We start from the raw sequence: 26,152 nt of genomic DNA on the forward strand, positions 1-26,152 counted from the left end.
CTTGTGGCAGCAGATTATCGGTACGCTTCAACAAGAAGTCAAGCTCGCAGCTGGAGAATGGAAATAACAAAATCAGAGCGCACAGTGAGCATCTACTTGTTCTGTTTCACGCTCGCTACTGACCTGTAAAGTTCTTCTGCACACGGGTCGGAGGGATTTGCAGCCTGCGATCTAGGATGCTCGGACTGCATCGGCCGGAAGCGACCTTCTGTTACAAGTCTACACCTCACGTGGACAGGCTCCGCCAGTTTTGCTGGGCCGGGGCATGTCGCTACTGAGTGTGTATTTCAGAATCGACGGAACCCAATCACCACAGCAGGACTAGACTGGTTCGTCGGTCGTATTCCTGTACTTCCAACGCCTGGGCTCGAGCCCAGTGCCTGCGGTACGCCAGATCGTGTCTCTCTGACCGTCTGCGTTGACGCTTACATCCCGCGCAGAAGTGGATAGAGTTCCGAAACGTAGTCGGATCGGCTGGTGGACAGCGCTGCGGCTATGTAAAATTGCGTCCAGAATCGACAACATATGCGAACTATGTCCGCCGTCGGACCAGCCGATCCCGAGCGAAGCAGCGCCGGAGAGGCGCTGTCCTCTCATCTTTATCTATAAAAACTCGTCCTCACAACATGCTGCAACTCCAAGCTCAACATGCAGCTCTTTCTTCCGACAATCCTCTCAACCTTGGCCGTTCTCTCTAGGATCTGCAACTCGCAAATTGTGGTTTCGGACCACGGCACCACCACCGAGCCGGCCGACGGTGCAGTCATCACTCCCGGAGACACCTTCCCCTTCGCCTTCGAGCCCGCGCCCTTTGGCACGCAAGTCTGCTTCGCCGCTTACGAGCCCATTGACATCTACTTAAGCACCTCGCCTCCTGTTGCCGCGGACGTCACTGGCGGCGTGAATAGTCCCTGCGGGCTCGTGGGCAGCAGCTTCGTCGTCGACTTTGGAGGCTACGTCGTTCCACATTTCAGTCAGTATTGAGCTTGTCTTCACCGTGCTCGCGGCGTCCTGATGTGACTGGAACAGGTGGACTCCCGCCAGTCGGGTCAGGCTTCCCTCCGTCCAACTTCACGATGCCAACCTTAGACGTCGTGGAAAACGCCACTCTCTACCTAACCGTGCTCGAGAGTTTCACTGATTGCAAGGTATGACCTATCCGTATTGCTCACAGTACTATTGTGTTCGCTCACCGAGCATTCTGTTCAGTCCGAGGAAACCTATTGCGGGATAGAGACGACCACCGTCGTTTATGCCTAGGCTATAAGTCTATATAGTGTCCTCGAAATCGTTCACAATGCGGAGATATGACATTCCTAGTTGTTTCTGACCCAGTAGGGTGCTTTGGACAAGTGGGGCTGCAGTTTGACACTCGGCACACCGGGCCGCCATCTGGCCCTCTTGAGGTTAAGGTTTGGGTCTCAACCTGCTCGAAGGAGCAAACGACGTCATATTTGTCCCTCATCGTGGCTCGGAACTAATTATGTACAGGTGCGCAGCGATATATAATGGAGGCGTAACACCTGGCGAACATCAAGAATACCCCGCGTCCCCGGTGTCGGCTTCAGTTGTATCATAATGGGGTATGTTTCGCAATTATACTGGGTCTAGCAAAATCGCTGACAGTGCTAAACGACGTTGAACTTTATCACAGAATTATCATCTCTTGCATCGTCGGTACGTCTACATAGTGACTCGCTTGCGTGCGTATATGTCAGTCGAGCGAACCTGACGCGCTCATTGTGCAGGTGTTTTCGCGTGTCTTGCGGACGCCATCTGCACGGTCGTATCTCTTGTCGTCGGTTGCATTGAGTGCGTCGTCGCAGGTGATTGTTCTATACCATTTGTGTTTCATCAGACATAGTCTTATTGATTGACATTCTCCAGCCATTGTCGAAGGCGTTGCTGCCGTGATCGCATGCTTGACTTGTGGCTTGTGTTGCGCGTAAGCCTGAGCATGCAGGTGTCGGTCCTTCTTCCAGACTAATCCCGCTTACAGAGCTGTAGTATGAGCTGGGGCTCCGGGAAGACCAGAGAGTTCCCGGAGCCCTCGACCCCACCACTTATGACCCGACGTGTTTCCGGACAATTTTGACGATTACTCACGATTTGGACTCGAGTTGTACTGCGTACTACTATAACCGCACATTCCACTATAATGCGATACCTTCAAGGGATTGGAAAGTCTGACTTGTTGGCAGTGAAATTATTCTAAGATTCTGTTTTGAGTGACGAGGAAATAGAGGCTTGCAATAGTAACTATGTAAGTAAGATCTGAGAACCAGGGACGAGTAGCGTAAACCCGAACCCTGCGTGTTTTGTGGTCACAATCATGGCTCGTACACATCCTATTCGTACATGCTTAGACACTTCCACATAATATCACCCTTCAGTATTCAATCATGATAGAATGCATCGAAGTCCCATTCCTGCTCCTCCTGCCCCTCGCGCATCCACCCCAGCCTATCCATACTCAATCCGGCAACACGTACAAACAACGACCCGTCGATTTTTTCCGCACCATCGAGCTCGACGCCCAATTCCTTCAAGTGTCCTGCGGGAGCTGACCCATACAGCGAGGCGAAGTGCGCAAGAGAACGCTGCAGCTTGCACAGGTGATCGTCGGGGTGCATGACCGTGCTCTGCACGAGTGCAAGCCACGCGTTCGCCGTCGGGTTCTCCGGGTTGAGCGTGCCGTCGGATGGCTTCGGCGGGTCGGAGGGCGGCGAGGGCGTCGGGGTGACGGAGTCGAAGAAATCGGCGACGGGGAGGGCGGGCCGGCCACGCGCAACGTAGAGGGCCAACGTGTTGAGGAGGTAGGTGCGGAGAAGGATGTTGATCGAGGTGGGGGAGAGGTAAGCCACGAGGGAGGGAAGGAAGAGGACGGATGTCACGAGGTGGACGCTAGACAAGGAGGCCGGTCAGCAGTGAAACTTTAAACGCGCGGCAACTTCACTTACAGGAAGAAGTCGCCGTTAAACTTCCCGGTCTTGGAGTGCTTGCGGGCGCCCCAGCCGCCAATGCCATAAATGGTAACGTTCGTCCAGAACAACTCTTCAATTTTGTTCTCTACCTCCTGCGCGTTTGTGCCATCGACCGTCCAGTCGTCCATCAGCTTCACGAGTGCGTCGCCGCGCAGATGCAAGACGCGCTCGAGCGAGGTGTCCTCCTCGCTATTCGCCGGCGGGGGAAGCGCAATCGTCTTATACGAGTAATAGTCATCCTTCGAGATCCGCGCGACCAACGACAAAGCATGCACGCTCTTCGTGCGCTGTGGCTGACTGGGCTGGACGACGCGGTGCAACTGGTCGAGGATGAGAGATGGGAAGAGAGACGTGATACGGTTCATTGCTGCGTTCGCAGCGTCGAACGTGGCTGCGGAAGCATACCGCATGATCGACGGCGGCGTCAGGGCGGGCGCGAGCACCCGGTGTACCGCGGTCTGGGCAAGTCCTGAACGGCACCGTCAGCGTCGCAAATAGCACCATGAGAGAGGAGGGCGAACCTTCTGCAAACATTCCCAGGAGGCCAAACTCTGCTCCGTATCCTGTGTGGATGAGGGGGTGAAGGAGGCCGGAGAGGAGACGGTTGACCATCTGCATGGGCGGTCGGCCTGGCTTGGGAGGCTCGATGTTCGCCTTTGGCGAGAAGATGTACTCCTCGATGGTTGTTGATGCGCCTTTCTTCAGCAAGGCGTCGGTGAAGAAGCTGAGGTACGCCTCATAGTAGCTATGGGAATCGAAGGCAAGGGTCAGTCGGAACTCATGCCAAAGAATCGAACTAATTCACTCCTCATCACCGAGGTGCTCGTGGAAATTATCGTGGGTTATACGGTCCGGGGACTTGAATGCGTCGCGCTGAGTCTTGACCTGCTTCTCATACGCTGCATCAATTAGTGGGCCGTTCGCTCCCAATTGGTAGATGGCGAGCAATTGGTGAGACGCATGGCTGAACAGAACGGGCAGTCAGTACAGATTCCACTGAATATACAAACAAGGAACTGACTTGTGGAACCGCTTGAAGTTGAAGAAGATATGCCATTTGACATGGTTGTCCTTCAGTGTCCGCTGCAACGCCGCGACAGAGTCAGGGGCGATCCCGGGAAAGCGAGTCGGAGCTTGCTGTGAAGGGGCTGGAGACGGCACTGGGAAGAGTGTATTCAGTGTTTCGTCTGTGACTCTCTGCGCCATGGCGTAATGTCGTTGGGGGCCTGCTAGCAATGGGGAGGGAAGGAGGCGGAAAGCTCGTCGAGAAGGACAGTGCATGGGTTTATGTACGAGGTCAACCTAGGTTTGATGACGTCAATGAGACGCAGCTGGGCGACCACCTGAACGAATGCATTACCTGTTCAGAACGCAGGATTCAGTTTCATTTCATGGTCGCTATATATTTCTCAGACTGCGCTTGTGGATTCCCTCACGCCCGTGTGGGCATGCTTGCAAAGAGTCTCCTCACGACGAAGGAGTGCCTTACTCATGCCATGCTTGTGCCATGAGCGGGGGTGGAGCATCCTCGGACTAGGCAATCATAGTATCGTCATAGGGTGATCCTATGCCTCCTTTCCATGAACTCCTAGGAGCTCGAGGACTAAGTGGTACTAATTGGCAGTAAATACTTACCGGCCAGGGAAGGACCTCAGGCTCGTCGTCATCAGGTGCCACCGCATACTCCTTGTATCTTGGTTTACCTCAGATATGGAGCCCAGCGAGGTCCTGAAATAACTGACAATCGTGTCGTGGCAACGTCATTTCATGTATGAAGTGAGGTAGAGATCTCCAGAACATGAAGAGAGTCAGACGATAGGAGAAGATCTTCTCCTGAATTGTAAGGCGCAAAGCGCAACAGAATCCGAACAGGCAAATTTCCGACGAGGGGAATCGAACCCCAGGCTATGCAGTAAAAGGCGATAACGTTAGCCACTGCGTCAAGGGGAGCAAGGATGGAGGAAGGCGCATCGAGTGCGGCATGGCTCAGCGGGAAACCGGTCTCGAGCTAATCCGTACCGTCGTCGGGTTGCGACGCGGGGTCGAGTGGGTCGTCGGCGACGATGCGGATGGGTTGTCCGTGTCGTATGCTGGTTTGCAGCTGGCTTGTTCTCGACACTTCGTGTGTCTCCGGGCTCGTTCTGAGCGACGACGCGTACGCAAAACGTGAGTAATGCCCAGGGGGAGCGAGGGCGTCGGAGGGTGTGTTCGCGGTCGAAGGACGTTTCGGAGGCGGTGGTACGCGTGCAGCGGCGTGCGCTACCCATCAACGCGAGTGACCAGACGCTGTAGAAAATGTTCTAAGACGGGCGCCGAGGCTCCATCTGGAGCGAGAACAGGGAGATCTTCTTCATCGCGATAAATCTTGTCTATGTACTCCGCTGCGCCAGACAAGTGCGCGATGCGGCAGCACGCGGCATGGATGCGGAGATACCTTGGGCTGGGGAGAGGAATGTCGTAGCGCGAGGTGAAGGTGACTTGTTGGGGAACCGACCAGCCGGGGATAAAGGGGTCATGCGTTATTACACAGTATGCATGTGGCTGAGAACATGGAAGAGTTGGCATGGTAAGTGTCGACACACAAGGTTGGAGCTATCCGGTATACATACCTTGTCGGGGACGGCCTCAAACCATAGATTCAGCTGGTCAAACTCCTCGTGCATCCCCGTGGCGAGCGTCAGGACGTTCTCGAGACGATGAATCTTAGTCCCCGCAAGCTCTGGCTGAATGTCTGTATATCCGAACCTATTCAGCATAGTGTAGGCCGTGGCAATGAAGTTCTTCGAAGTGTCACGATATGTCAGCGGAAACGCCTAAACAAACGTACTACGCGGGACGCAACATACCTTTTTCTCAGGGTCCTGGCCTTCGAGAAAGCCCAGTGATTCTGGGAAGATATGAACACATTCAGTGCGCCCAGTCCTGGTCGGCCGCGGCCCTTCCACAAGCCTGGCTGCATAACTGGCGATGTCGACGAGGCCGGTGACCATGCAGCGGAAATCATCCCTGAGTAAAGCCTTTAGATACGTCAGACAGGCAATATATAGTTGGAGATTGCAAAGCGCAAGGAGAGGCCCGATATTGATGCGACAAGCTTATGGAACAGAAGAGCAAGTTAGGAGAAAACAATATACCTGCGCTTTAGAAGCTTTGTGGTCTTTCGGGCTGGGCCGCATGTTCGCCACGATGTCATTGCGGAGGGCGTCGAACGAAGGCCTTGAAGGGTGTGTGCTCTGCCTTGCAGCTGCTGGCCTGTGTTGCTGAACTGTGTACAGTCGCACTGGCAATCAGAGGACATCCTCTCATCAAGGGGGAGGGGGAACGTACACAAGGGAATGATGCGGTCCATATACAGACGGCCGAGCTCATATATCTGGCCGGTGGTGTCCCCACGCATGTTGGCTGATACGACCTCATATACGAAGGGAGCTGGATTGTCGCTGACAGGATACAATAGGAGCCATCCGACTATGCGAGCACGGATGAGGTTTGTGGTTGCAGACTGCTCGGAACTTGCGACTGCCTGAAGTTCAGCTTCAAGGACGAGGTCATACGCGCTCAATTCTTCGGCGTGGTCCTTCAGTCGTGGATAGTCTTCTTGCGCCTGGTGACGGTTAGGCAGAGGAACAGCCATCGCCGCGGCGACAGAGCGTGGTGGTCGAGCGAAGTGACTTACACGATGACGGTTTGGGCGGAGATGGAGAGAATCGGGTGTTGCCGCGGCCTAGCGGGAGACTCGTTAAATAGCAAACTCAAACCAATCCGCCTTGCGTGGTCGTTCAATGAATCCTAGCAGCGGGGGGTGAGGTTGTTGTATGGAGGAATGAGGAGAAGTCGGAATAGTACCTTTAGCCATATGAATTTGAGAAACCGCACATGTCCGATTGATGGCCGCATTGAACGCCGACTCGGATTTGAAACTCCTGAACCTTGTTTCCTTGCGTAGCCTTCAGCAAATAAGGTTCAGGACTTTGATTATACGAGTCGGAATTGAAAATAAAAGCTGTACCATCAATCGGAGGATCAGCGGTCTCTGAATACACGTGGCTGTCACTCAATGCAGGTAAGTACGGTACTCCTCCTTAGCCTCAGCAAATATTCTAACTCGTCCCCCGCTGCTAGCTACGCAAGGCAGGGTGGTTCAAAACCTGGTTAAGTAGTACCTTCTCAGCAACCAAGGGCTGTGAATTTTTCATATCATCCAGAGGTCGCGCGCAGCGTCCATGGTCCTGTTGGACATGCTGTCAGTAAGTCGGACGAGTGCTTGAACCCATCAACCTTCCAGCGCACTGATGATACGCCACGCCGTACCAGGAAGAAGGCTTCCCGCGGGAGCCGAACCACGTAGTACACCTCGTCATTGTCGGTCCTAACCTACTGGCAGGTGCTCCCCTCTTATCGCCATACCCAGACGCCATATAGTCGTTACACTATGTTGACGCCCGCGTCGTCATCAACCACCATGAAGTTCGTCTCTGCGCAAGAGCTGCTGAGAAGGATCGCGGTCCGACAGAAGAACGTGTATGAGGGCCAGACGAGCGCATGGATCAACCATGATATTGTTCCTCTTCCACCGTCTCGCCGCACATGGGGCTCATGGTCTTTCGTCGGATTCTGGCTGCTGATTGGATTCAACATCAGCGGGTGGACGACTGCATCTAGCTTGCTGGGCCTAGGACTCAACGTTTGGCAGGCCATGGTTTCTGTTATCATCGGGCAGCTCATGGTCGGTGTCGCGGTTGTGGCGAACGGCTTCGTGGGAGCTGAATGGCACGTCGGGTTCCCGGTATACAACCGATTTGTATGGGGAATATTCGGGAGCTTCTTCCCCTTGTTGATGCGGATACTCCTGTCCATCGTATGGTATGGAGTGCAACTTGTGTTGTGAGTGGTTCATCTGCCGCTCTGTCACGTAACGCACTGACCAATTCCTTCTAGCGGGGGAAAGAGTGCAAGTTCATGTCCCTGTCCACACAGACATTGAGCTCATTGGTTGACACAGGTCAAGGTCGTCATTGGTGCAATATGGCCCAGTTTCTACACCCTTCACAACACACTGCCGGCGAATGCTGGCATAGAGTCAGTGCCCTTCGTACCTGAGTGTCGTCGTATACTAATTGCCTTCTCGTCTAGGCTGAACGACCTGGTTGGCATCCTCATCTTCGCGTCCATCTCGTTCCCGCTTCTCCTCGTTCCTCCGGAGCACTTCCGAAAGCCGTTCCTTTGCGGCAGTATCATCATGACGTTCGCAGTCTTCGCCATATTCATATGGGCTCTGGCGAAGGACGGCGGGGGCGGACCGCTGCTCAATCACCTCAGCGAGCTCAGTGGAGTCGAGCCTCTGACCGGAGGAACGAAGTTCGGCTGGGCGATGGCATACGGCATCAGCTCGACGATCGGGAGCACATCTGCGGGTATCCTCAACCAGAGTGACTTCACCCGTTTTGCAGCGTACCCGAGCGCGCAGATCATCAGCCAGCTTGTCATTGTTCCTCTCAGTACTGTCGTCATCGCGTTCGTCGGTCTCATCGTCACAAGCTGCGCGGCCGGGTTTTACCCAGACGATGGACTGCTGTGGGCGCCGTACGACCTTCTGCCCGTCATTCAGGCTCGGGGCGGTTCTGGGGCACGCGCGGCGTGCTTCTTCGCGGGATGCGCATTCGTCATTTCGCAATTTGGCATCAACATCCCAGGCAATGCGACCTCCGGTGGGATCGACCTCTCGGGCTTGCTGCCCAAGTACATCAACATTAAGAGGTCCGTCACCTGCGCTCTGACTCTGAGGAAATAATCCGCTGACTCCTCGCCTACGGCCAACCCTTCAGCTCAGAGGTGCCTTCATCACAGCGGCGCTCGGCCTCGCGATCTGTCCTTGGAAGTTGCTTACGGGCACGAGCGTATTGTTGACCGTCCTGAGCTCTTTCGCGGTCTTCCTCGGTCCTCTGACGGTTGGTTCGCGCGTCATCATCGTTATCGCATCTGAGACTGACTGTCAACCTTCAGGGCATCATGGTCTCCGACTTAGTTCGCCGAAGCGGACTTCGCCTTACTCATCTGTATATGCCGAAGCCAGCGTCAATCTACTACTTCACGTGTGGCGTCAACTTTCGAGCCGTCGTCGCGTGGATATTCGGTGTTTGGCCCCTCATGCGTAAGGCTGGATACATCGCTGCTACGACCGGTATCTGACTTCCTATTGTATGTTGCAGCGGGCTTCATTAACGCGGTCTCTCTAAGTCCGATAAGGTTATCGGAGGGTTGGACGCGTTGCTATGATCTCGCGTGGCCCCTCGGCTTCGCTCTGAGCGCCTTCGTTCATGTGGGGCTCAGTACGGCTTTCCCTCCTATTGGGCTTGGCGAAGTCGACGAAGAGGATGTGTACGAGACATTCAACGAGAAGATTGAGGGCGTCAGTGGCTTGGAAAAATCGACATCAGATGGGGAGAGCGAGAAGGAGAAGGTACCGGCGTAGAGTGGTCATCCTCGAGTCCACGGCAGACGGTGTTGTCCGTCTCTTCTTCTATCCGTTAGGATCGAAACTCCCTATGTGGCTATGCACGTGCTGACTATCAGTCGCTAACAGGGTAGCTAGTCAGTACTAGTCAGCAACGAAGCCTCGTGCCACGTTGGATCCAGATCCACGACCCCTGACTGTGCAGATTAGCATGTTTGGGATGTCATCCAATCACGAACACGTCGACACTTGGATCAAGTTTGCGTCGTAGCCGCCAGGTTAGTAGTCAAGCCAAGCATCGGATCGTAGCACGCCCACACACAAGCCGAGCGTCCACGTACCAAAGCTCGACCAGCGCCCGACGCCGTCGCATGTAGTTCCTCAGCAGTAGCTTCCCAGTGGGAAGGCTGAGTAAAATCGTCCGGTCTCGTGTCCATGACGCCTTATTATTTGGTGAAGTCATTCAATTCCGTCCCACGGTATGTCTCTGGAGTGCAAATATGTATCTCCGCGCGTGACTTGGCAATAACACCGCTCTCAGGGCACGCGCTCGATGGGTGGCGAGAGTCTATTCGTTCAAGGTACAAATATGGCTGCGTCGCCGCACTTTGAACGACACGGAACAATCTCAGTAAAACGACTGCACTCACTGGCTCCTGACTATTCTGGGAACCGTTCACCATGTCTGTCAAGACCACAGAGCTCGATACCTTCTTCCCCCTTCCCTCAGAGGCACCATCCAGTCGGTCGCCCACACGTCTCCCGGGCATCACTCGGGCGTCGAGCGAGGCCCTGGTCAAGACGTTGAAGGACGACCATGTCAAGTGGCACGCCTTCTTCAACGACAGGGGCTTCCACAAGTAAGTTGTTAACAATGCGCACACCGGCACATGTCTGACTTTTCCCTCCAGCCATGCATCTCACCACCTCGTCGCCATCTACGCGATGGGCGCGGGTGGCCCGCTCATCGAGGAGGCATACCAGACTCACGTAGTCTACATGAAACCCGCATTCGAATCCCCCGAGCCCATCACCGCCGAAAACTTTAGGAAGCACCTCGGGAAGCGCGAGTACGTCGGGACTTGGCTAGCTGCGCATGCACGATCCGGTGGACTGACTTGCATCCCTTAGGTTCTACAACTCCTACTTGGAGTACTTCCGCGCCCTCCTGCTGAAGGAAGACGTGACCTATGTTATCGAGGAGTACCTCTTCTCCGCCAAGTCCAACATCGGCGGTCCGGGTATCGAGGGACATCCGAGGATGCTCAATCGGTTCTTGGCCGCCATCGTCCACCCGATGATTCACGTCGGTAACGGTCTCGAGTTAGGTCTGCTGGGGCTTGTCGCGGAGGGTACGTCCTGTGGTCACCATCCACCAATCTTGTCCTGACACTTGTTTTTACGCATCAGGCCTTGCACAGGCCGCCGTCCATCACGACGATGGCGATACTCTGATTCCTCCTTCGCTCTTCGAGAAAGAGACGGAATCCGCGACTTCCGCCATTGACCGCCTCACCGCGCTGCTGCCTTCGCTCTCACTGAATAAAGCACCCAAGCCCATCTCCACCAGCGGGACGAAGAATACCGGCGTGCACGCGTTCACTATCTTAGCACGCGTCCTCGCCGACCAACGCTTCACCCCAGCGAGCCTGGGCCTGTCTTCTGCCACGATGGATCCATCTTTATTCGAGCGTATGAATGAGCAGATCGGGGGCGCCGTCGTTGAGCTCACCAACGAGTGGATCGCAGGTCTGGAGGGCGAGGGCGCCACCGCGGAGGCCATTGCACAGAAGATCGAGGAAGTGGCGTGGATGGGGGCCCTCGCGTACGGGGTTGGCGGCTGGGCTGCACGCGAGAGTGCCACCACGAAGAAGTTCAACGCCGACTTCTTTTAGTACGTCCTTCTCCCTTCTCCCTTGCACTCTTGATCAAGCCTGAACTCACAATGTGTTTGATCGTTCACAGCATGCACCTGGTGACGTCCTCACTCTTCCTCCCCACTTTTGCAGCGTATCTCTCCCCGCAATCCACCGTCCTCCTGCTGCGCAGCTACTTCGCCGTCACGCTCTCATGGTACATAGCCCGCGGCTGCGCGGCCCTGCCGATCCGCGCGTTCTACGATAACGTCACCGCATGGCCAGTTCCTCCGGGTGCCCCCACCAAGCCTGTCAAAGACACGCTCACACCCGGCGACGCTGCGCCGAACCCGTGGCTGCCGATCGTGCAGACGACAATCGTCCACCCTGCGGAGCACCTGTGCAAGACGCAGCGCGCGCTCATGCACAATGCGGATCTGTATGGGCAGCGTGCTGCTGGGGACTTCGCCGGGCTCGGGCTCGAAGGCGCAGAGGTCCTGGACGGGACGCTTTTCATCCGCATCGCCGGACTCACAGCTGATCGACTAGGCTGGATGAAGGAAGGGCAGGAGGCCGGCGAGTGGGATCGGGTCGGGTTTTACTGAAGGTGACGTTGCGAGACAGACATGATTATGACTGCACGACGAAAGTGTACGATATTACGAGCAGTAAACCCACCATACGTATCTTCCATGCTTGGTTTTTGTTGTAATCTGTGGCTGGCTAAATTGGAGCTTACGAAACGAACATGGGTTGCGTAGTTTGACTGGCTTCAACACCATGCTGTGGCGTCGCGGCTCTCAAGTGCAAGTGACCTACGAAGACCCCAAGTGGAAGTGGCTCGGGTATATTGTCATCACAAAACCCTAGCAACGAAGTGACGGAAGACTAGTGGTACATCGATGCGCCTACGTCGCGCTATATACTGCTCAACACCTCCCAGTGCCCACGTCAAGGGACAATCTTGAGCGCATTGTCAAAGTCCGCAATGATATCGGCAATGTTCTCTATCCCAACGGAGACCTATGCAAGACGGTTAGCTCACAACACGAACTCCGCGCACGCGCGACGACTACATACCCGAATCAGATCAGGCGTAACGCCCGACGCAAGCTGCTCCTCGTCCGACAGCTGCTGGTGCGTCGTCGTCGCCGGATGGATGACCAGCGTCTTCGCATCGCCGACATTCGCCAGGTTACTCGCCAGCCGAAGCCGGTCGACGACCTCGCTGCCGACCCGCGCGTCGCCCTTCACGCCGAAGCTGAGCATGCCACCGAACGCGTTCGGGCGGAGCAAACGCAGGGCCTCCTTGTGGAATGCGTGCGACTCAAGCCCAAGGTACGATACCCAGGACACCTTCGGGTGCTTCTCGAGCCACCTAAAGCGGACCACGCCTGTTATTCCTGATCCTACACATGGAAATGAGGGAAGTCAACGTACTGTGCGAGGATGAGGGCGTTGTCGGAATGCCTCTGGGCGCGGAGACTGAGCGTCTCAAGACCCTGGAGGAGCAGGAACGCGCCGAAGGGGTTGAGGCACGTGCCAAGGTCGCGCAAGACCTCGACCCGGACCTTGACTGCGAAGGCGACCGCGCCGAACGTCTCGCTGAACTTCAGTCCGTGGTATCCCTCTGAGGGCTCGGTGAAGTCAGGGAACTTCCCAGATTTAACCCAATCGAACTTGCCTACGGGCAAAGGTGATCAGAGTCATTAACATGGAGGGTGGGCTTGACGACATACCACTGTCGATGACGACACCCGCAATGGTGGTTCCGTGTCCGCCGATCCACTTCGTCGCACTGTGTACGACGATGTCGGCGCCGTGCTCAATGGGCCGGACGAGATAACCTGGATCCATATGTTGGCGATGTTCATCAGAAGTTATGAAACAGGCTCACCTCCCATACCAAAGGTATTATCAACGATCAGTGGGATGCCGTGATCGTGTGCGACCTGCAAATTACAAAGTCAGTCCGCATTCACATTGGAATTCAACGCGAGATGGGCTCGATCGAGGGATTAAACCAGGTCAGACCCATGGGGAAGACCCGAGGTCAATTTTAAGGTGCGCAAGCGTCCGAGCTTGTACGTCCCCTATCAGCCCACGGCTGATACACTGCAGCACCGGTCGCCGTGCCGCGTTCTTCACAGTAGACGCCGAGGCAGCCACAGAAAGTCAAGACTTGAACCCGCTCGACGCCCATCTCTGGTTATGAGACTGTCGGGAAGTACCTTCGCAAGTTCTGGAAGAGGAGCAACATTGTACTTGGGGTTCCCGATACTCTCAACGTAGATCGCTTTCGTGTGCTCGTCGATCGCCTTCGCAAATTCTGCCGTGTCGCTGCTCTCGACGAACTTGGTGCCAATCCCGAACCGCTTCAGCAAGACTGAGAAAGGTGATTAGCAAATGCACGTCAATGATCCTCTCATGAGGGCTCACCTTTGAACTGGTTATATGTCTGGCAGCGTTTCATCAGTAACAAACCACTGAAGATTCTACATGACTCTACTTACTCCGCCATAGAGATAGGATCTGCAACAACGCCGTCAGTCTGTGACCCATCTGGATCATGCAGAGGGAACTCACGTGGATATGATGTTGTCGCCCGCTTTCGCGATGGCAGCGATGGCCATGAATTGAGCGGACTGGCCGCTCGAGGCAGCGACAGCCGCCGCACCTCCTTCGAGGGCAGCGATCCGTTTTTCAAAAACATCCTAACAATCATCGCACCAAGTCCGTCAGCACTGCAGCTACAAACACACAGGTCAGACTGGATTTTTGGACTTACCACTGTAGGGTTGCCGATGCGAGAATAAATGTTCCCCAGCGCCCTGTAGCATGTGTTTAGCGTTCGCCGGAAGTTATACCGGTGGGACGAACCAACCTCAGACCGAAGAGATCGGCGCCATGCTAGGACGTTCCGTCATTTGTGCTGCAAGCTGTGCCAGACACTCTTCCAACACATACCTGAGAGTTGTTGAAAACGAAGCTGGTGGTGGCGTAGATGGGAGGCGCACGCGCGTTTGTGGTCGGGTCGGGCTCCTGTCCAGCGTGTAGCTGGAGGGTCTCGAACTCAGGCTCTCTAATCGGGACAGATCGGACTTTCAGAACACCTTGCACCAAGACTAATGAGGAGATACTAACTTGTAGAAACGGTTGGAAGCCATGCCGATGAAAGTTGTTGTGGTCGCCGGTGGGGAAGATGGAAGAAGCTGTTGCGCGCCCACTGCTCAAACTGCATCTGCTTAAGAGCGTTCGCGATGAGGCCAGCGGGGGTCCGCGGCGCACCAGGCAGCATGACGTGCTGTCTCAAGAATCACGCAATCGTCGCATACGGTGTGCGCAATTGCCAAAGCTCGCGACAGCCCGAGTGAATTTGGTGGCGACCTGGCGACTTCGTCGGTGGCAGGTGCTTCCGCGAGAACTACTTAGCCTTATCCGGTTACCACGATGCTGCGATCGCTCTCTCTGCAACTCGTGAATATCCTGAGGAGGCACACTTGGGCCCGAAAACATATAGAGGAAGCAGGGATGGGTCACAATGGAGCGGACAGCGGCGCGAGAACAGCCACTGTCTCAGGCCAGTCGATTCGCTCCAGGTCGGCGCCGACTGACCGTCGCTCGACTAGGCTCTACTGAACTGCTGCCGGTCTCAAGGACTATTACCCGCATATGGTAACGAGAAATCGTGTTGATGTTTTTTTTTGGATTCCCTGCGATGCCATGTATGCATGGAACAAGGGCTAAGAGCATCTCGAGTTTCGTCATGTGGCTGCTTTCGGGCAAGACGGCGTGTACCAACATCTCAGCGGTAAATACCGTGTTTCTGAGTCGGTTTGTGGCGATGCTCTCCCAAGCCCCCCGCTGCTCGCCTCAGGTAGGGACTGGCAGAACTCAGGTCAGTGTTTCTCGGGACGGCTACGGAACGCACGAACGAACAATTCCCCACTGAGCCATGCACTTTGGCACGGTCTGCCCTTACGAAGCTTCCCTACGGAACGGCATGAAGAGCGTTGTCGAAGTCCGCAATGATGTCCGCGATATGCTCGATTCCAACAGAGACCTGACAGAGGCAAGCACGAAGCCCAATCAGCCAAACTACACCAAGAGACGTAGCCAGCTGCGAAACGACCACATACGCGGATTAGATCCTGAGTAACACCCGACGCAATCTGCTCTTCATCTGAGAGCTGCTGATGCGTCGTTGCGGCCGGGTGGATGACAAGCGTCTTCGCATCGCCGACGTTAGCTAGGTTGCTCGCGAGCCGCAATCGGTCAACAACGTCTCTTCCCACTTGCGCATCCCCCTTGACGCCGAAGTTGAGCATGCCGCCAAATGCATTCGGCCGGAGCAGGCGCAGGGCGACTTTGTGGAACTTGTGTGATTCGAGCCCGGGGTACGACACCCACGCGACCTTCGGGTGCTCCTCAAGCCACCTGCGTCGTCAAGAACCATCAGTGCGGCCATGAACATAAGCCGTGCCGCAACGACACGTACTGTGCGAGAATGAGCGCATTGTCTGAGTGCCTCTGCGCACGAAGACTAAGTGTCTCAAGGCCCTGCAGGAGCAAGAACGCGCCGAAGGGGTTCAAGCACGAGCCCAGGTCGCGCAGCACCTCGCACCGGACCTTGAACGCAAACGCAACAGGGCCGAACGTCTTGCAAAAGTTCATCCCATGATAGCCTTCCGAGGGCCCATCGAAGTCGGGGAACCGCCCCGACTTGGCCCAGTCGAACTTGCCTGCATCATGTGTCAACACGGGGGTACGGACACGAGGATGTGGGACATACCGCTGTCGATGACCGCACCGCCTATGGTCGTCCCGTGGCCGCCAATCCACTTCGTGGCACTGTGTACGACGATATCGGCACCATGTTCAATGGGTCGGATGAGATATCCTATGTACAAGTCTTGAATTGGCACGCATAGAGATATTAAGTGTGCTCACCTCCCATTCCCAAGGTATTGTCGACGACAAGAGGAATTCCGTACTGATGCGCCATCTGAAACAAACTCCTCGTCAACATGCACCCGCTTGGCCGCTGCTGGTCAGTAATCACCTCCGCAAGTTCCGGAAGAGGGGCGACGTTGTACATCGGGTTCCCGATGCTCTCCACGTAGATCGCTTTCGTCTTTTCGTCAATCACCTTCACGAACTCTGCTGGGTCCGAGCTATCGACGAACTTGACCGCGATCCCGAACCGTTTCAGGAAGACTGTTACAACACGGTTCAGTACATCCGCCATCGCGTATCACTCGCCCTTGCCTTTGAACTGGTTGTATGTCTACCAAACCCTCGTCAGCGATGGATGCGTACAACGACTTTGATTCTCTACCCACTCCACCATAGAGGTATGGCCTATGTATCATCAGCCTTAGCCCGCATCTCGCATGGTTTCGAAACAAGACTCACATAGACACGATGTTGTCGCCTGCTTTAGCGAGAGCAGCGATCGCCATGAACTGAGCAGATTGGCCGCTCGAAGCAGCCACGGCAGCCGCCCCTCCTTCGAGTGCGGCCATCCGCTTCTCGAAGACATCCTGAATACAGATCGTGTCAATCGACATTATTCCTGTTCTGCACACATGCCAACTTAGACTCACGACCGTCGGGTTGCCTATACGGGAGTATATATTTCCTGCGGCCCTGTACACAATCGCCAGGTAAGACTTAAAGGTATAGTGTTATGTGGAGGACGGACGCACTTCAGCGCGCAGAGATCAGCACCATGCTAGCAAGTACCTCGCATAGTCAGTGATCTGCTTGGTGCAGTGGGTGGTTACCACTTACCTGAGAATCGTTGAATACAAAACTGGTGCTTGCATAGATAGGCGGCGCACGCGCGTTCGTAGCCGGGTCGGGCTCCTGTCCAGCATGAAGCTGAAGCGTCTCGAACTCAGGCTCCCTGACGCACGCAGATGCATCCTCAGCGCTCTGACCCGAACCCTGGTATGACAACCTCACTTGTAGAAACGGTTGCCAGACATCGCGATAGAGATGTTCGTGGTCCGTCGGTGCGCGTTGGAGGAAGAGGCGCAGGCTCCTGTCTTGGCTTAAGAGCAATGACGTGGCGCCTACTGCGGCACTAGACGCACTGTCTGAATTACGCACATGTCCCCTGAACGCGCACTAGCCCCACATGGAGGGTTCTGGTATGCAGCGAGATGTCCATGTCAATGTGGATGGCAGCGGGAAGCAACCTTAACCCGATCAGGAGGGTGTACTGCTCTCATCGTGCGCTTGAACAACTCGTGAACGTTTTGGTCTTTGCTACTCGGACTCGGACAGGGTAGTCCTATAGCTGATGTTCGCGTTCCAGCATCGAGGCGGCGATCGTGCTGCTGTGTGCGTTGGTCATGCCAGCAGACGTGGTATCTTGTTCGCTGCCCCCTCTGGAAATGAAGTTTCGCGTAAGCTCCCCAAGCTCGCAGTGAGGCAAATGCTCACCTAAATCTGGCTTCAAGGCATTGAGCGGCGTCAAAGACTCGCAACAACTGACAGTGCTTGGGGCACGAAAGCATAATCGTGCAGGGTCCCTGATAGTAATGGCGGTGACGAGCGTATCGATTGCAGAAGGAAGTAAGTAAGTTAAGAGACATACAGAACATATTACCCGACACACAGGGAGCCCATACGATAACCGCGACATAATGATGGATACTTGCAAACTGAAAAAGAATAGACGCGAGACAAAGGACGAAACCGAACATAGAACAATGTGAAAGAGTCTCAGTACCTCTCATACCCTGCGGCGGCAATGGGCATCCTGTCCGACCACGCCGTGGTCACGACTTGGCCGCCTTCGGGTTCGCCTTCAACTGGTCGAGCACCTTCTTCGCGATCCTCTCCTGGCCCTGGCTCAAGCTCGGGAACAAGATCGGCAGCTCGAACTTGGTCTTCCCGATCACGACCCACACCTTGTGCTTCGGCTCGCCCGCGCCGTTGCCCTTCTTGATCTCGTGGCACCACTGCGGCTGCGGTATCTTGTTCGTGTTGCAGTAGTCTGCGTTATCGAGGGCGTCCGCATCAACACACGATACCGGAAGCGCGAGGGCGGGATAGAGGATAGAGGATAGAACACGCACCGTACAGCTCCGCAACGTTTGTCCTTGCCACCGATGTCACAGAGACCTTCCCATTCTTCGGCGGCTGAGAGGGGCCTGCTGCAAGGACGGGAGTCGACGACTTCGACTTCTGCTCCTTCGAGTCATGCCTACTCGACGCACCCGGTGCCGGCGGCAAAGGCGGCGCAGCGGTCGTAGGCGGGGGTGGAGGGGGTGCGCTGATCGTCGGAGGTGGTGGCGGGGGCGGTATCGCAGGCGGAGGCGGGGGTGAGACGTGAGGAACAGGAGGCTGGGGCCGCTGAGGGCCGAAGGGCGAGTTGTACGCCGAGTATGCGGCGGACGGCCCAGGAACTGGAGGGCTGTTAGCGGGCGGAGGCGGATGCCCGCCAAAGTATGGCGGAGCCGGGGAAACTGCAGGCGAAGGGGGTACCGGTGCATGTGTTGGCCGAGGAGCGTGTGGTACTGGTGTCGCAGCGGGAGTAGGGTAGATCCCGTGTCGAGGATGCTGTGGCAGGACGGGCGGGAACGGTTGATATCCAGGCATGTGGCCTTGGCCGGGAATCTGAGCAGGAACAGCGCTGACGACGGGATACGGGTACTGCTGCTGATACTGCGGCATAGGTGGCATGCCGGCTACAGGCGGCTGGGGATGGGGCGGGACGAACGCGTTGTACGGGACGCCACCCGGAGCCGGCTGTGGTACGCCTAACGGCATGTGCGACGGGCCAACCTGAGCCTGATACGGGGCCTGAACCTGAAGGCCTTGCGGCGCCGCACCGAAGAACCCTGCCTGAGGAGGCCGGGGACCACCGGCGACAGCACTGTTGGGCGGAAACGGAAACGGAGGGGAAGGAGCGAGAGAAACGGGAGGTGGGGGTCGCGCGGGAGAGAAAGGAGGAGCGGCCACGAAAGACTGTGCACGTGGCGTCTGCTGCTTATGAGGAGGAGGGCGCGGGGGTCCACCGACGTTCCTAGGTCCTGGCTGAAATGGGGCTGGGGGGCCACCAAATTGGCCGGGATCAGGTCCGTGCGGTTTCTTCGCGGTGAAGGGCTTCTTCTGCTGCCCGTTCCATCCATGCTTATTGCCATTACCACCATTCTGATAGCCTCCGCTGTTCTGCTGGAAACCACCGCCATTCGGAGGGCCACCCCCTGGGCCGAACTGACCCCTTGGACCGTAACCGCCGCCTTGGGCGGGAGGTCCCGAGACCTTACCTGGAGGGCCCTGCTGGAAGCCGTTGGGGTAGTTACCCATCCGTGGCTTCTTATTCGGCCAGTTACCTCCAATACCACCAGCAAACCCATTGTTGTAGCCACCCTTATTGGGCCTATCGCCTGCACCGCCGACGCTGCCGTTACCGCCAGAATCCCAGTTCTTTCGCTTCTTCGCGTTGAAGAACTGGGAGTCCGGACGGGTGTAGTTGGCAACGTACCCAATAGGCGGCGGCTTGCCGAAGAAGCGAAGAAACTCGATGACGCCCTGTTCGACGGCGTGGAGCACAACAGCAATCTTCGCATCGTTCCGGTTTCGATACTCAGCGGGCACGGTGTACTTCCGCACTCGCTCAGCATTCGTGTTCGGGCCGAGTTCGACGGTTAGCGTAGCACCACAAGCTGCACATCGGCCTCGCTCAGCTAACAACGGCATCGGACGTGAGAGAATGAAAGAGACTGACCGTCAAGATCCATGTCGTATTCGAACACGGGTTGAACCCCGGGCCCGTGCACCGTTCGGTACTCTGAGAGTAGCAGTGGCAAGAGCACCTCGCCGACATGCTTCCGCGTAGTAGGCGTGAGCTTGTCTTCCACAGCCTTGCCCACACTGCGAATATACGCGCCGACGCCCTGAGACATAGCAAGTAGACACACCGCAGACTTTGCTTCCGAACGCTTGGGAAACTGCGCGTCGACAAGGTAGGACTTGACTTCACCTGGGTGTTCGAGGCGCAGCAGGCAACCGTGAACTATATCATCGCACGTGAGCTAAGGTAGCGATAGTGATGAGAGGAAAGCACCGACGGCCTAGCTGTGGATTCACAGTCCAGATGAAGGTTGGAACAAGTTTGCTTCCCCTCGCCGCCTGGATAGTCGTATTGAGCCACGCTGGCCCATTGATGTCAGCCGCACTTTTGCCCGAGACTGGTTCCGGTAACGGTTTCGGAAGCGCATCGAAGAATTGTTGGAGAGTAGTGGATGATGGCGGTTCCGACTCATCGGGAGGCTGATCGACTGCAGTAGCCTGCCAAGTCTTGATATAGTCGATGACGCCGTCCGCAATCGCAACTTCGGCACAAGCCTTCTTGGCTTCCCCGGGGCTATTGTAGATGGTGTTGACGGAGTATACGCGGACATTGTTGGACCCAACGCGTATCCGCAGCGCGCATCCGAACGCTTCGTAGAAGCGAGTGGTTAGCATTTCAACGGTAACATGCACCCAATGAGACGCACTCCGTCCAAACTTTGGCTCATTGATGTTCAACCAGAAGGGTTTGATCTTCCCTCCTGTCCACTCTAGAGAGCACTGCTCGATAGCCTTGACTGACTCGTCCATGTCCAATGGCGTATTCGCGGCGTCCGCGACCGGTGTAGACGCCGAGCGTGTGGACGTCGTACCACCGGCGGACTCGCCAGCGAGTATGAAGTCGAGAGCGCCATTCTGTATGGCGTGGGCGGCTACACTCGTCTTCGCGTCGTACTTCTTGTAATGGAACGTCGGAGAGACGTATGTTTGCGTGTCCCCGTTGGGTCGTGTGATGGTGAGAATACATCGTTTGCCTGACATGTGGTAAGCATGGTTTGTTCACATGAGAAACCACAAAGAAGCGTACCTTGTTCAGGGACGTCTTCGTAAGAGTAAACCAATGCACCCGGGTCGCCAAATGTATGCTGGCATGCTTGATACAGACGCCCAATACATCCCTTGCCGGTGGCGGTAACGTCTCCTGCGGGCGGCGGGACGTGGTGAGATGGCTGCAGACGAGGAGCGACGGGACTAGGTCTAGGAGCAGATAAACTGAGATACTGTATTGCGGTAACAGCCCCAATGTCGAGCAGTCCTTCGGTGAGTTCGGAGAAGGCAGCAATGTCATCCATCGCCATTGCAGAGGATGGGTCGGGAGATGCTGAGGGAACGGAGTTCAAGTTCATGGCGAGAGTAGGACCTGTATACTTGGTCAATACGACAGTTGCACTTTTGTACACGGCAACGGGCGCTGGATAACCACCAGACGGCGAGCAGCATTCGCCTAGACGACCAGCGGTGGGCTTGTGCCATGGTTGTCCATGCACCTACGCAGGTCCAGACTTGATTGCACCAGTATCAAGATGCAGCTTGCCTCGCCCAAGATGCCCTGGTGACCTTCCGTACCACCATGCTCCCAAGTTCCCGTAGTGGTCACGTCCGAGATGACACGCTGCGGCGACGATCCGACCACAACTACCCAGCACCCGCGCCCTAGAATGGAATTCCCGATGATATGGCAAAGAAACTCACCAGTGAACGTGAACGACGCATACACAGATATGAGGAATCCAGGGAGTAGGTGGTGGTAGGAGGGCAAGGCGCGTGCGCACCAAGACCGCGCGCCTCCAACTTCCGGAGCCTGCAACGTTGAACTCAGGTTGAACTTGGTCCTCCACTCACTTTCACTGTCATCCTGCGACTTTCCTCCAGAATGCTAACCCTCTTCAGTATTGCAGGGCGCGCGGATTGCAGCACTCGAAACGACCCTTCCAGATCTACCGACGCTGAGCGCTATTCACCAGCAAACTACACTTGTTCTGAGACATTATTGCGGCCGTCTCGTGCACGGGTATCGCTGTATGGCTAGATCAAGAAGTGGATCAAAGAACTTGGACTTCAAGGCGGTGGATTTGATCAGCTGGCTCACAAGGCTCGAGACCAGGTGCCGTATCCTTATCGCCCACCACCATGACGCCCTCTCTCAAGCAGCTATACGAGCAGCAAGGATACGTTGTCGTCCCCAACCTCGTTCCCGACGAGCACCGCGCTGCGCTCGAGTCGGCGTGCGCGAACGCGATCACCAAGACTCGCTCAGGCGAATGGACACACCGGCGCACCGTTGGACGACAGTTCCCGCCCTATGGCGACGACGATCCGGACTCGTGGGGTGTCCAGCATGTCATGCATCCAGACTTGGGTGAGCCTGCCTTCGCGCGCTGGTATACGTCGGATGCGCTCGTGGACATCGTGAAGGAGCTCTTGGGATGCGATGAGGACCAGTTGCAGATGGGTGAGTGCTTTGACTGCCGTCACCTCTGAACATCCAGACCTGAGCATTCGCGCATCCAGAACTGTTCAACCTCCTGATCAATCCCACTGCGCACTCCTTTGCCCTACGATGGCATCGAGATGATGTCCGAGAAAGTGCCAGTGAAGATGAGGAACTGGAGGCCTTGGGCGTTTGGCACCACGGCGTGAGTCCCTCCTCCTTGACGATACCATATGTGCGCACTCACACGATGCCCCGAACTCCAGGTACAATGGAACACGTAAGTGTATGTTATAGAGACCTGCTGCCAAAGCTAGATGAGACTCGGAGCACAGCGCCCTCCGCGAAGATTCCTGCCTCTACGTCGTCCCCGGCTCGCACAAGACCCCGCGCACGCCCGACCAGCGCGCCCAATCCTGCACGCTCGACCCACCAAAGGACCCCATGGACATGCCTGGGGCCGTCCAAGTCACCCTGCGGCCTGGAGAGACCGTCTTCTACAACAACAACATCCTGCACTGTGCGACGTACGACAACCGCGAGGAGCGCATCACGCTGCACGCATGTATGGGCGAGGTCCGTGGTGGGCCGAGCCGTGCGCGCAACATTCTCCAGCACGGGCTCAAGTGGATGAAGGAGGACCGGTTCCGCGACACACTCGACGAGCGTGGCAAGAAGATGCTCGAGCGGATTGTGAGGTTGCAGGAGAGCGTGAACGGAGATGTTGGATACTCGCTCACGAACGAGTGAGTGCGCTGACAGAAGCTGATATATCACATGTATAAATACAGTAACGCGACCAAATGCCTATGATGGCTATCATTGCATGAGCTCTGCACCACTTGCTACAGCCTCCGCGACAGTGCCAGGACAGTTAAGCATGAATCCGACCTGCGGCTGTCCAGGGTAGAACCACGTCGCCATCGCCTACAACAGAACAGAACATATCGTCAGTAGACCATCCAAGACGGCAGGTGTGCAGCGCTCACGATCATCACGTAGAAGGCGATCATCGTGAACCCTTCCGATACATTCGTCTTCCCATCCACCGTGACGTAGTTCACGAGGAAGCACGCTCCAACCAGGAGGCCGACCTCGAAGTAATCTGCAACACTCGAGTAGGTGAGTGGGCCGGAGATGTTCGGCAGGCTGTCATACCACCACCACGCACCAAAGAGCAAGTGCATCGGCCGACCGGTCCACCATCCCAGGAGAACGAGGAACGGCGTCCACCACAGCATGAACTGGATGCTCAGGTCAATCGGCCGCCAGTGCGCAAGTTCGGCATCGAACTGCGACTTCTCTGCGGTGCCCGAGCCGGAGTCGCCTGGAAGCTCGTCCTTGAACTGGATGTTCAGGTCGATGGGTCGCCAACGGCCAGGTTCCACTGCCCCTGTCGTGGCTGACACTGCTTGGCCAGACGGGAGCGCAACCCAGAAAGCTGCCGATGAATTGCTCTGGTCCTTGAAGTGGATGTTCAGCCTCTGCGCAGACGACCCCTGCCCGTCCTGAGACATCTCGGCGGTGTCGGAGACTACATGGCCTAGATCCGGAGTGGCACTCTCGTCCTGGAACCGGATGCTCAGGTTGATCGGTCGCCAATTGACTTGTGGGACCCGGCCTGAAGGGAGGTCTTGCGGAGAAGACGCGCTAATTGACCGCAGCTCGAGAATCCACTTCCTCAACTTCTCCTGTATGCTGGAATGAAAAACGTTAACAGACTGAACATGACAATTTCGGCTCTCTTCGCACCGCACTGGTACTCACTTTTCACACTGGTCGACAGACCATTTCCAGATGACGACGACGCCATCTGCGGAGAACGAGAGCAACGGCAAGAGAATAATTCCGAACCACCTGGCACCCACACCCAATCAAGATCGTCATCGCGTTCTCACTGCCCGGGAATCGAGGCCTGGGCACGTACTCTATCTGAATACCGCTGCTCTCCCGAACATCCTCAATGCTAGACACGAGCTGTCAAGCGCGTCAGTCATATGCGGCGACGCGTCATGCATAGAAATACATACAAACTCGGCCGTGGGTATCATGAATCCGACCGCCAGAAGGATCAGAGCGACGCAGACCCATGGATTGACGATTCGGGGATGTGTGCTCTTCGTGGTAGGATCCCGGGCGGAAGGGAACGCAGTACCCGCAGGTTGACCGAACGCAGTTTGACGGTGACCGGGAAGGACCTGGTGCCGCCACAGGCGCGACGTGACGTAACTGTACAGTTCGGATGAGTCGAGTAGGATTAGCGTGACGATACCGGAGCATACACAGTAGGCAGGATGATGGCAATCCCTCGACTGATCTGCAGCATGTAGCCGCGAACCGCGTCACTGACCAGGGGTACGAACGCCGGGGGCAGCACCGACGTAGTGGTGGGATTGGTGACATCTCCTCGATCCAGCGCCGCAAAGAAGATGGTGGGGACGAGAATACCGAGAACGCTGTTATGGTTTAGCCACTCAATTGGGTATTTCAAGAGTAGGATGATAGACGTACCCCATCATGGAGAGCGAATGATTCAGGCTGTTGTGGTTAGGGTCCAATCTCTGCTCGTGCAACAACGCACCCTGTACGAAGAAGGCTGTTCCAGGAACAAGCAGCAGATGCAGGAGAACCACACCTGATGGCAATATCTCCCTGTCAGATAAATACGCATTCCGACGAGCGATCACGACATACCGATAATCGTCGACTGTAGCAGGCGCAATCTATGCTAGGTTTAGAGCCAAGGGAGAATGACAAGGCGCGACGTTACGCACTCGCATTTCAATAGCAGAATTATAGCCAATGCGGCCTCGATGGCACTAATGGATAGATGGTATTAGCACGGAAGTTGTACACACGAAAACTGACGAAAACGCACTTGCTCAGCGTGATGACCAACAAATCCTTCAAGTCCTTCCCGACGTATTCACCCAACTTCTCCCCTCCCCAGTCGAATATCTTCTGTAGAGGTATCATCGCAACGAAGCATACTTTGCAGCGATTAGTCCTAACTAATGATCTCTAGACGGAGGAAGCGCACTCACAGACGAATGTTGCGTTATGATGCCACTCCACGAAATGCGAAACCCACGCAAACGGAATGGCTAGGAGGAGAGCGTGCAACCATGCACTAGGATTCGACGCTAGCACGCATATCAGCCACATGCAGCATGCAAAAGATGTGAGGACCAAAACCGCCTTACGAGACGTATCTCCATAGATGTGTCTGACCGTCTCCTGCCAGCCAGGATAATTGATGTTGCGCAAGCCCCATTCACCTTCCGCTGGGACTTCTGCAATGTAAGTGCTGACCGATGATAGCGTTAGACTATAGAGGGCATTGAAACAGAACCACACTGGCAACGCACCCATTCATCTTCTCTTCATCCCACGTATTGGAACGGCTCTGGGCTGGTGTCGGCGACATCTTGAAACTGTTGTCGAGTCTCCGGGAGATAGTTGCAGTGTGGTTGTTGAGAGTATGAACCACTGCCTCAGGCTGACCCACATCTCATATAGACTGCCCACCGGCGACACCACTGTGCACCATCGAACACGA

The 26,152-nt window shown here is 55.9% G+C and overlaps 12 protein-coding genes across 12 annotated transcripts; 5 read left to right on the forward strand and 7 right to left on the reverse strand.

The window, feature by feature from the left end:
* Positions 1–638: 638 nt before the first annotated feature.
* Positions 639–1,312, forward strand: L226DRAFT_615678 (uncharacterized protein). Its single transcript, XM_067686809.1, has 3 exons — positions 639–973; positions 1,030–1,148; positions 1,210–1,312. Exons 1-3 carry the CDS (start codon positions 649–651, stop codon positions 1,258–1,260), a joined length of 495 nt encoding a protein of 164 aa, XP_067531728.1. The 5' UTR covers positions 639–648; the 3' UTR covers positions 1,261–1,312.
* Positions 1,313–1,534: 222 nt separating this feature from the next.
* On the forward strand, positions 1,535–2,191 carry L226DRAFT_538288 (uncharacterized protein). Its single transcript, XM_067681463.1, has 5 exons — positions 1,535–1,583; positions 1,655–1,677; positions 1,749–1,826; positions 1,888–1,945; positions 2,000–2,191. Exons 1-5 carry the CDS (start codon positions 1,579–1,581, stop codon positions 2,010–2,012), a joined length of 177 nt encoding a protein of 58 aa, XP_067531729.1. The 5' UTR covers positions 1,535–1,578; the 3' UTR covers positions 2,013–2,191.
* Positions 2,192–2,396: 205 nt separating this feature from the next.
* On the reverse strand, positions 2,397–4,190 carry L226DRAFT_469036 (uncharacterized protein; the record flags this gene model as incomplete). Its single annotated transcript, XM_067676180.1, has 5 exons — positions 2,397–2,904; positions 2,961–3,453; positions 3,506–3,729; positions 3,790–3,948; positions 4,006–4,190. The coding sequence occupies 5 exons, from the start codon at positions 4,188–4,190 to the stop codon at positions 2,397–2,399; spliced, it is 1,569 nt and encodes a 522-aa protein (XP_067531730.1).
* A 571-nt stretch (positions 4,191–4,761) lies between these two features.
* L226DRAFT_209765 (uncharacterized protein) lies at positions 4,762–5,378 on the reverse strand. The gene has a single exon (XM_067672902.1). It carries the CDS (start codon positions 5,249–5,251, stop codon positions 4,925–4,927), a length of 327 nt encoding a protein of 108 aa, XP_067531731.1. The 5' UTR covers positions 5,252–5,378; the 3' UTR covers positions 4,762–4,924.
* L226DRAFT_615680 (uncharacterized protein) lies at positions 4,763–6,618 on the reverse strand (the record flags this gene model as incomplete). Its single annotated transcript, XM_067686810.1, has 5 exons — positions 4,763–5,525; positions 5,594–5,764; positions 5,831–6,001; positions 6,119–6,249; positions 6,312–6,618. 5 exons carry the CDS (start codon positions 6,616–6,618, stop codon positions 5,244–5,246), a joined length of 1,062 nt encoding a protein of 353 aa, XP_067531732.1. The 3' UTR covers positions 4,763–5,243.
* A 483-nt stretch (positions 6,619–7,101) lies between these two features.
* On the forward strand, positions 7,102–9,603 carry L226DRAFT_209787 (NCS1 nucleoside transporter family). The gene is made up of 9 exons (XM_067672903.1): positions 7,102–7,231; positions 7,299–7,868; positions 7,923–7,935; positions 7,987–8,063; positions 8,118–8,741; positions 8,815–8,932; positions 8,988–9,135; positions 9,194–9,510; positions 9,568–9,603. The coding sequence occupies exons 2-8, from the start codon at positions 7,417–7,419 to the stop codon at positions 9,454–9,456; spliced, it is 1,695 nt and encodes a 564-aa protein (XP_067531733.1). The 5' UTR covers positions 7,102–7,231; positions 7,299–7,416; the 3' UTR covers positions 9,457–9,510; positions 9,568–9,603.
* A 405-nt stretch (positions 9,604–10,008) lies between these two features.
* Positions 10,009–12,019, forward strand: L226DRAFT_492010 (uncharacterized protein). The gene is made up of 5 exons (XM_067677377.1): positions 10,009–10,298; positions 10,350–10,508; positions 10,570–10,790; positions 10,849–11,332; positions 11,404–12,019. The coding sequence occupies exons 1-5, from the start codon at positions 10,120–10,122 to the stop codon at positions 11,897–11,899; spliced, it is 1,539 nt and encodes a 512-aa protein (XP_067531734.1). The 5' UTR covers positions 10,009–10,119; the 3' UTR covers positions 11,900–12,019.
* Positions 12,020–12,105: 86 nt separating this feature from the next.
* Positions 12,106–14,844, reverse strand: L226DRAFT_538292 (O-acetylhomoserine ami). The gene is made up of 13 exons (XM_067681464.1): positions 14,439–14,844; positions 14,262–14,376; positions 14,179–14,204; positions 14,083–14,125; positions 13,881–14,008; positions 13,808–13,826; positions 13,734–13,752; positions 13,526–13,680; positions 13,192–13,246; positions 13,034–13,141; positions 12,735–12,978; positions 12,375–12,672; positions 12,106–12,317 (listed from the first exon to the last, which is right to left on the reverse strand). The coding sequence occupies exons 1-13, from the start codon at positions 14,459–14,461 to the stop codon at positions 12,246–12,248; spliced, it is 1,305 nt and encodes a 434-aa protein (XP_067531735.1). The 5' UTR covers positions 14,462–14,844; the 3' UTR covers positions 12,106–12,245.
* Positions 14,845–15,012: 168 nt separating this feature from the next.
* L226DRAFT_538293 (O-acetylhomoserine ami) lies at positions 15,013–17,358 on the reverse strand. Its single transcript, XM_067681465.1, has 13 exons — positions 17,262–17,358; positions 17,088–17,202; positions 17,003–17,028; positions 16,901–16,943; positions 16,710–16,837; positions 16,637–16,655; positions 16,563–16,581; positions 16,357–16,511; positions 16,245–16,299; positions 16,087–16,194; positions 15,793–16,036; positions 15,434–15,731; positions 15,013–15,357 (listed from the first exon to the last, which is right to left on the reverse strand). The coding sequence occupies exons 1-13, from the start codon at positions 17,282–17,284 to the stop codon at positions 15,286–15,288; spliced, it is 1,305 nt and encodes a 434-aa protein (XP_067531736.1). The 5' UTR covers positions 17,285–17,358; the 3' UTR covers positions 15,013–15,285.
* Positions 17,359–17,831: 473 nt separating this feature from the next.
* On the reverse strand, positions 17,832–21,927 carry L226DRAFT_615685 (uncharacterized protein). Its single transcript, XM_067686811.1, has 7 exons — positions 21,855–21,927; positions 21,190–21,522; positions 20,810–21,136; positions 20,381–20,752; positions 20,038–20,325; positions 18,383–19,975; positions 17,832–18,300 (listed from the first exon to the last, which is right to left on the reverse strand). Exons 2-7 carry the CDS (start codon positions 21,506–21,508, stop codon positions 18,083–18,085), a joined length of 3,117 nt encoding a protein of 1,038 aa, XP_067531737.1. The 5' UTR covers positions 21,509–21,522; positions 21,855–21,927; the 3' UTR covers positions 17,832–18,082.
* A 365-nt stretch (positions 21,928–22,292) lies between these two features.
* L226DRAFT_574171 (uncharacterized protein) lies at positions 22,293–23,343 on the forward strand (the record flags this gene model as incomplete). Its single annotated transcript, XM_067684991.1, has 4 exons — positions 22,293–22,614; positions 22,674–22,798; positions 22,860–22,873; positions 22,929–23,343. The coding sequence occupies 4 exons, from the start codon at positions 22,293–22,295 to the stop codon at positions 23,341–23,343; spliced, it is 876 nt and encodes a 291-aa protein (XP_067531738.1).
* Positions 23,344–23,412: 69 nt separating this feature from the next.
* On the reverse strand, positions 23,413–26,020 carry L226DRAFT_574172 (uncharacterized protein; the record flags this gene model as incomplete). Its single annotated transcript, XM_067684992.1, has 14 exons — positions 23,413–23,520; positions 23,583–23,698; positions 23,765–24,291; positions 24,361–24,450; positions 24,521–24,570; positions 24,624–24,822; positions 24,876–25,049; positions 25,105–25,228; positions 25,288–25,316; positions 25,368–25,412; positions 25,472–25,583; positions 25,638–25,736; positions 25,797–25,900; positions 25,962–26,020. 14 exons carry the CDS (start codon positions 26,018–26,020, stop codon positions 23,413–23,415), a joined length of 1,836 nt encoding a protein of 611 aa, XP_067531739.1.
* Positions 26,021–26,152: the final 132 nt, after the last annotated feature.

The sequence above is a fragment of the Lentinus tigrinus genome, assembly GCF_003813185.1.
Source record: "Lentinus tigrinus ALCF2SS1-7 unplaced genomic scaffold L226scaffold_31, whole genome shotgun sequence".
Classification (NCBI taxonomy): Eukaryota; Fungi; Basidiomycota; class Agaricomycetes; order Polyporales; family Polyporaceae; genus Lentinus; species Lentinus tigrinus.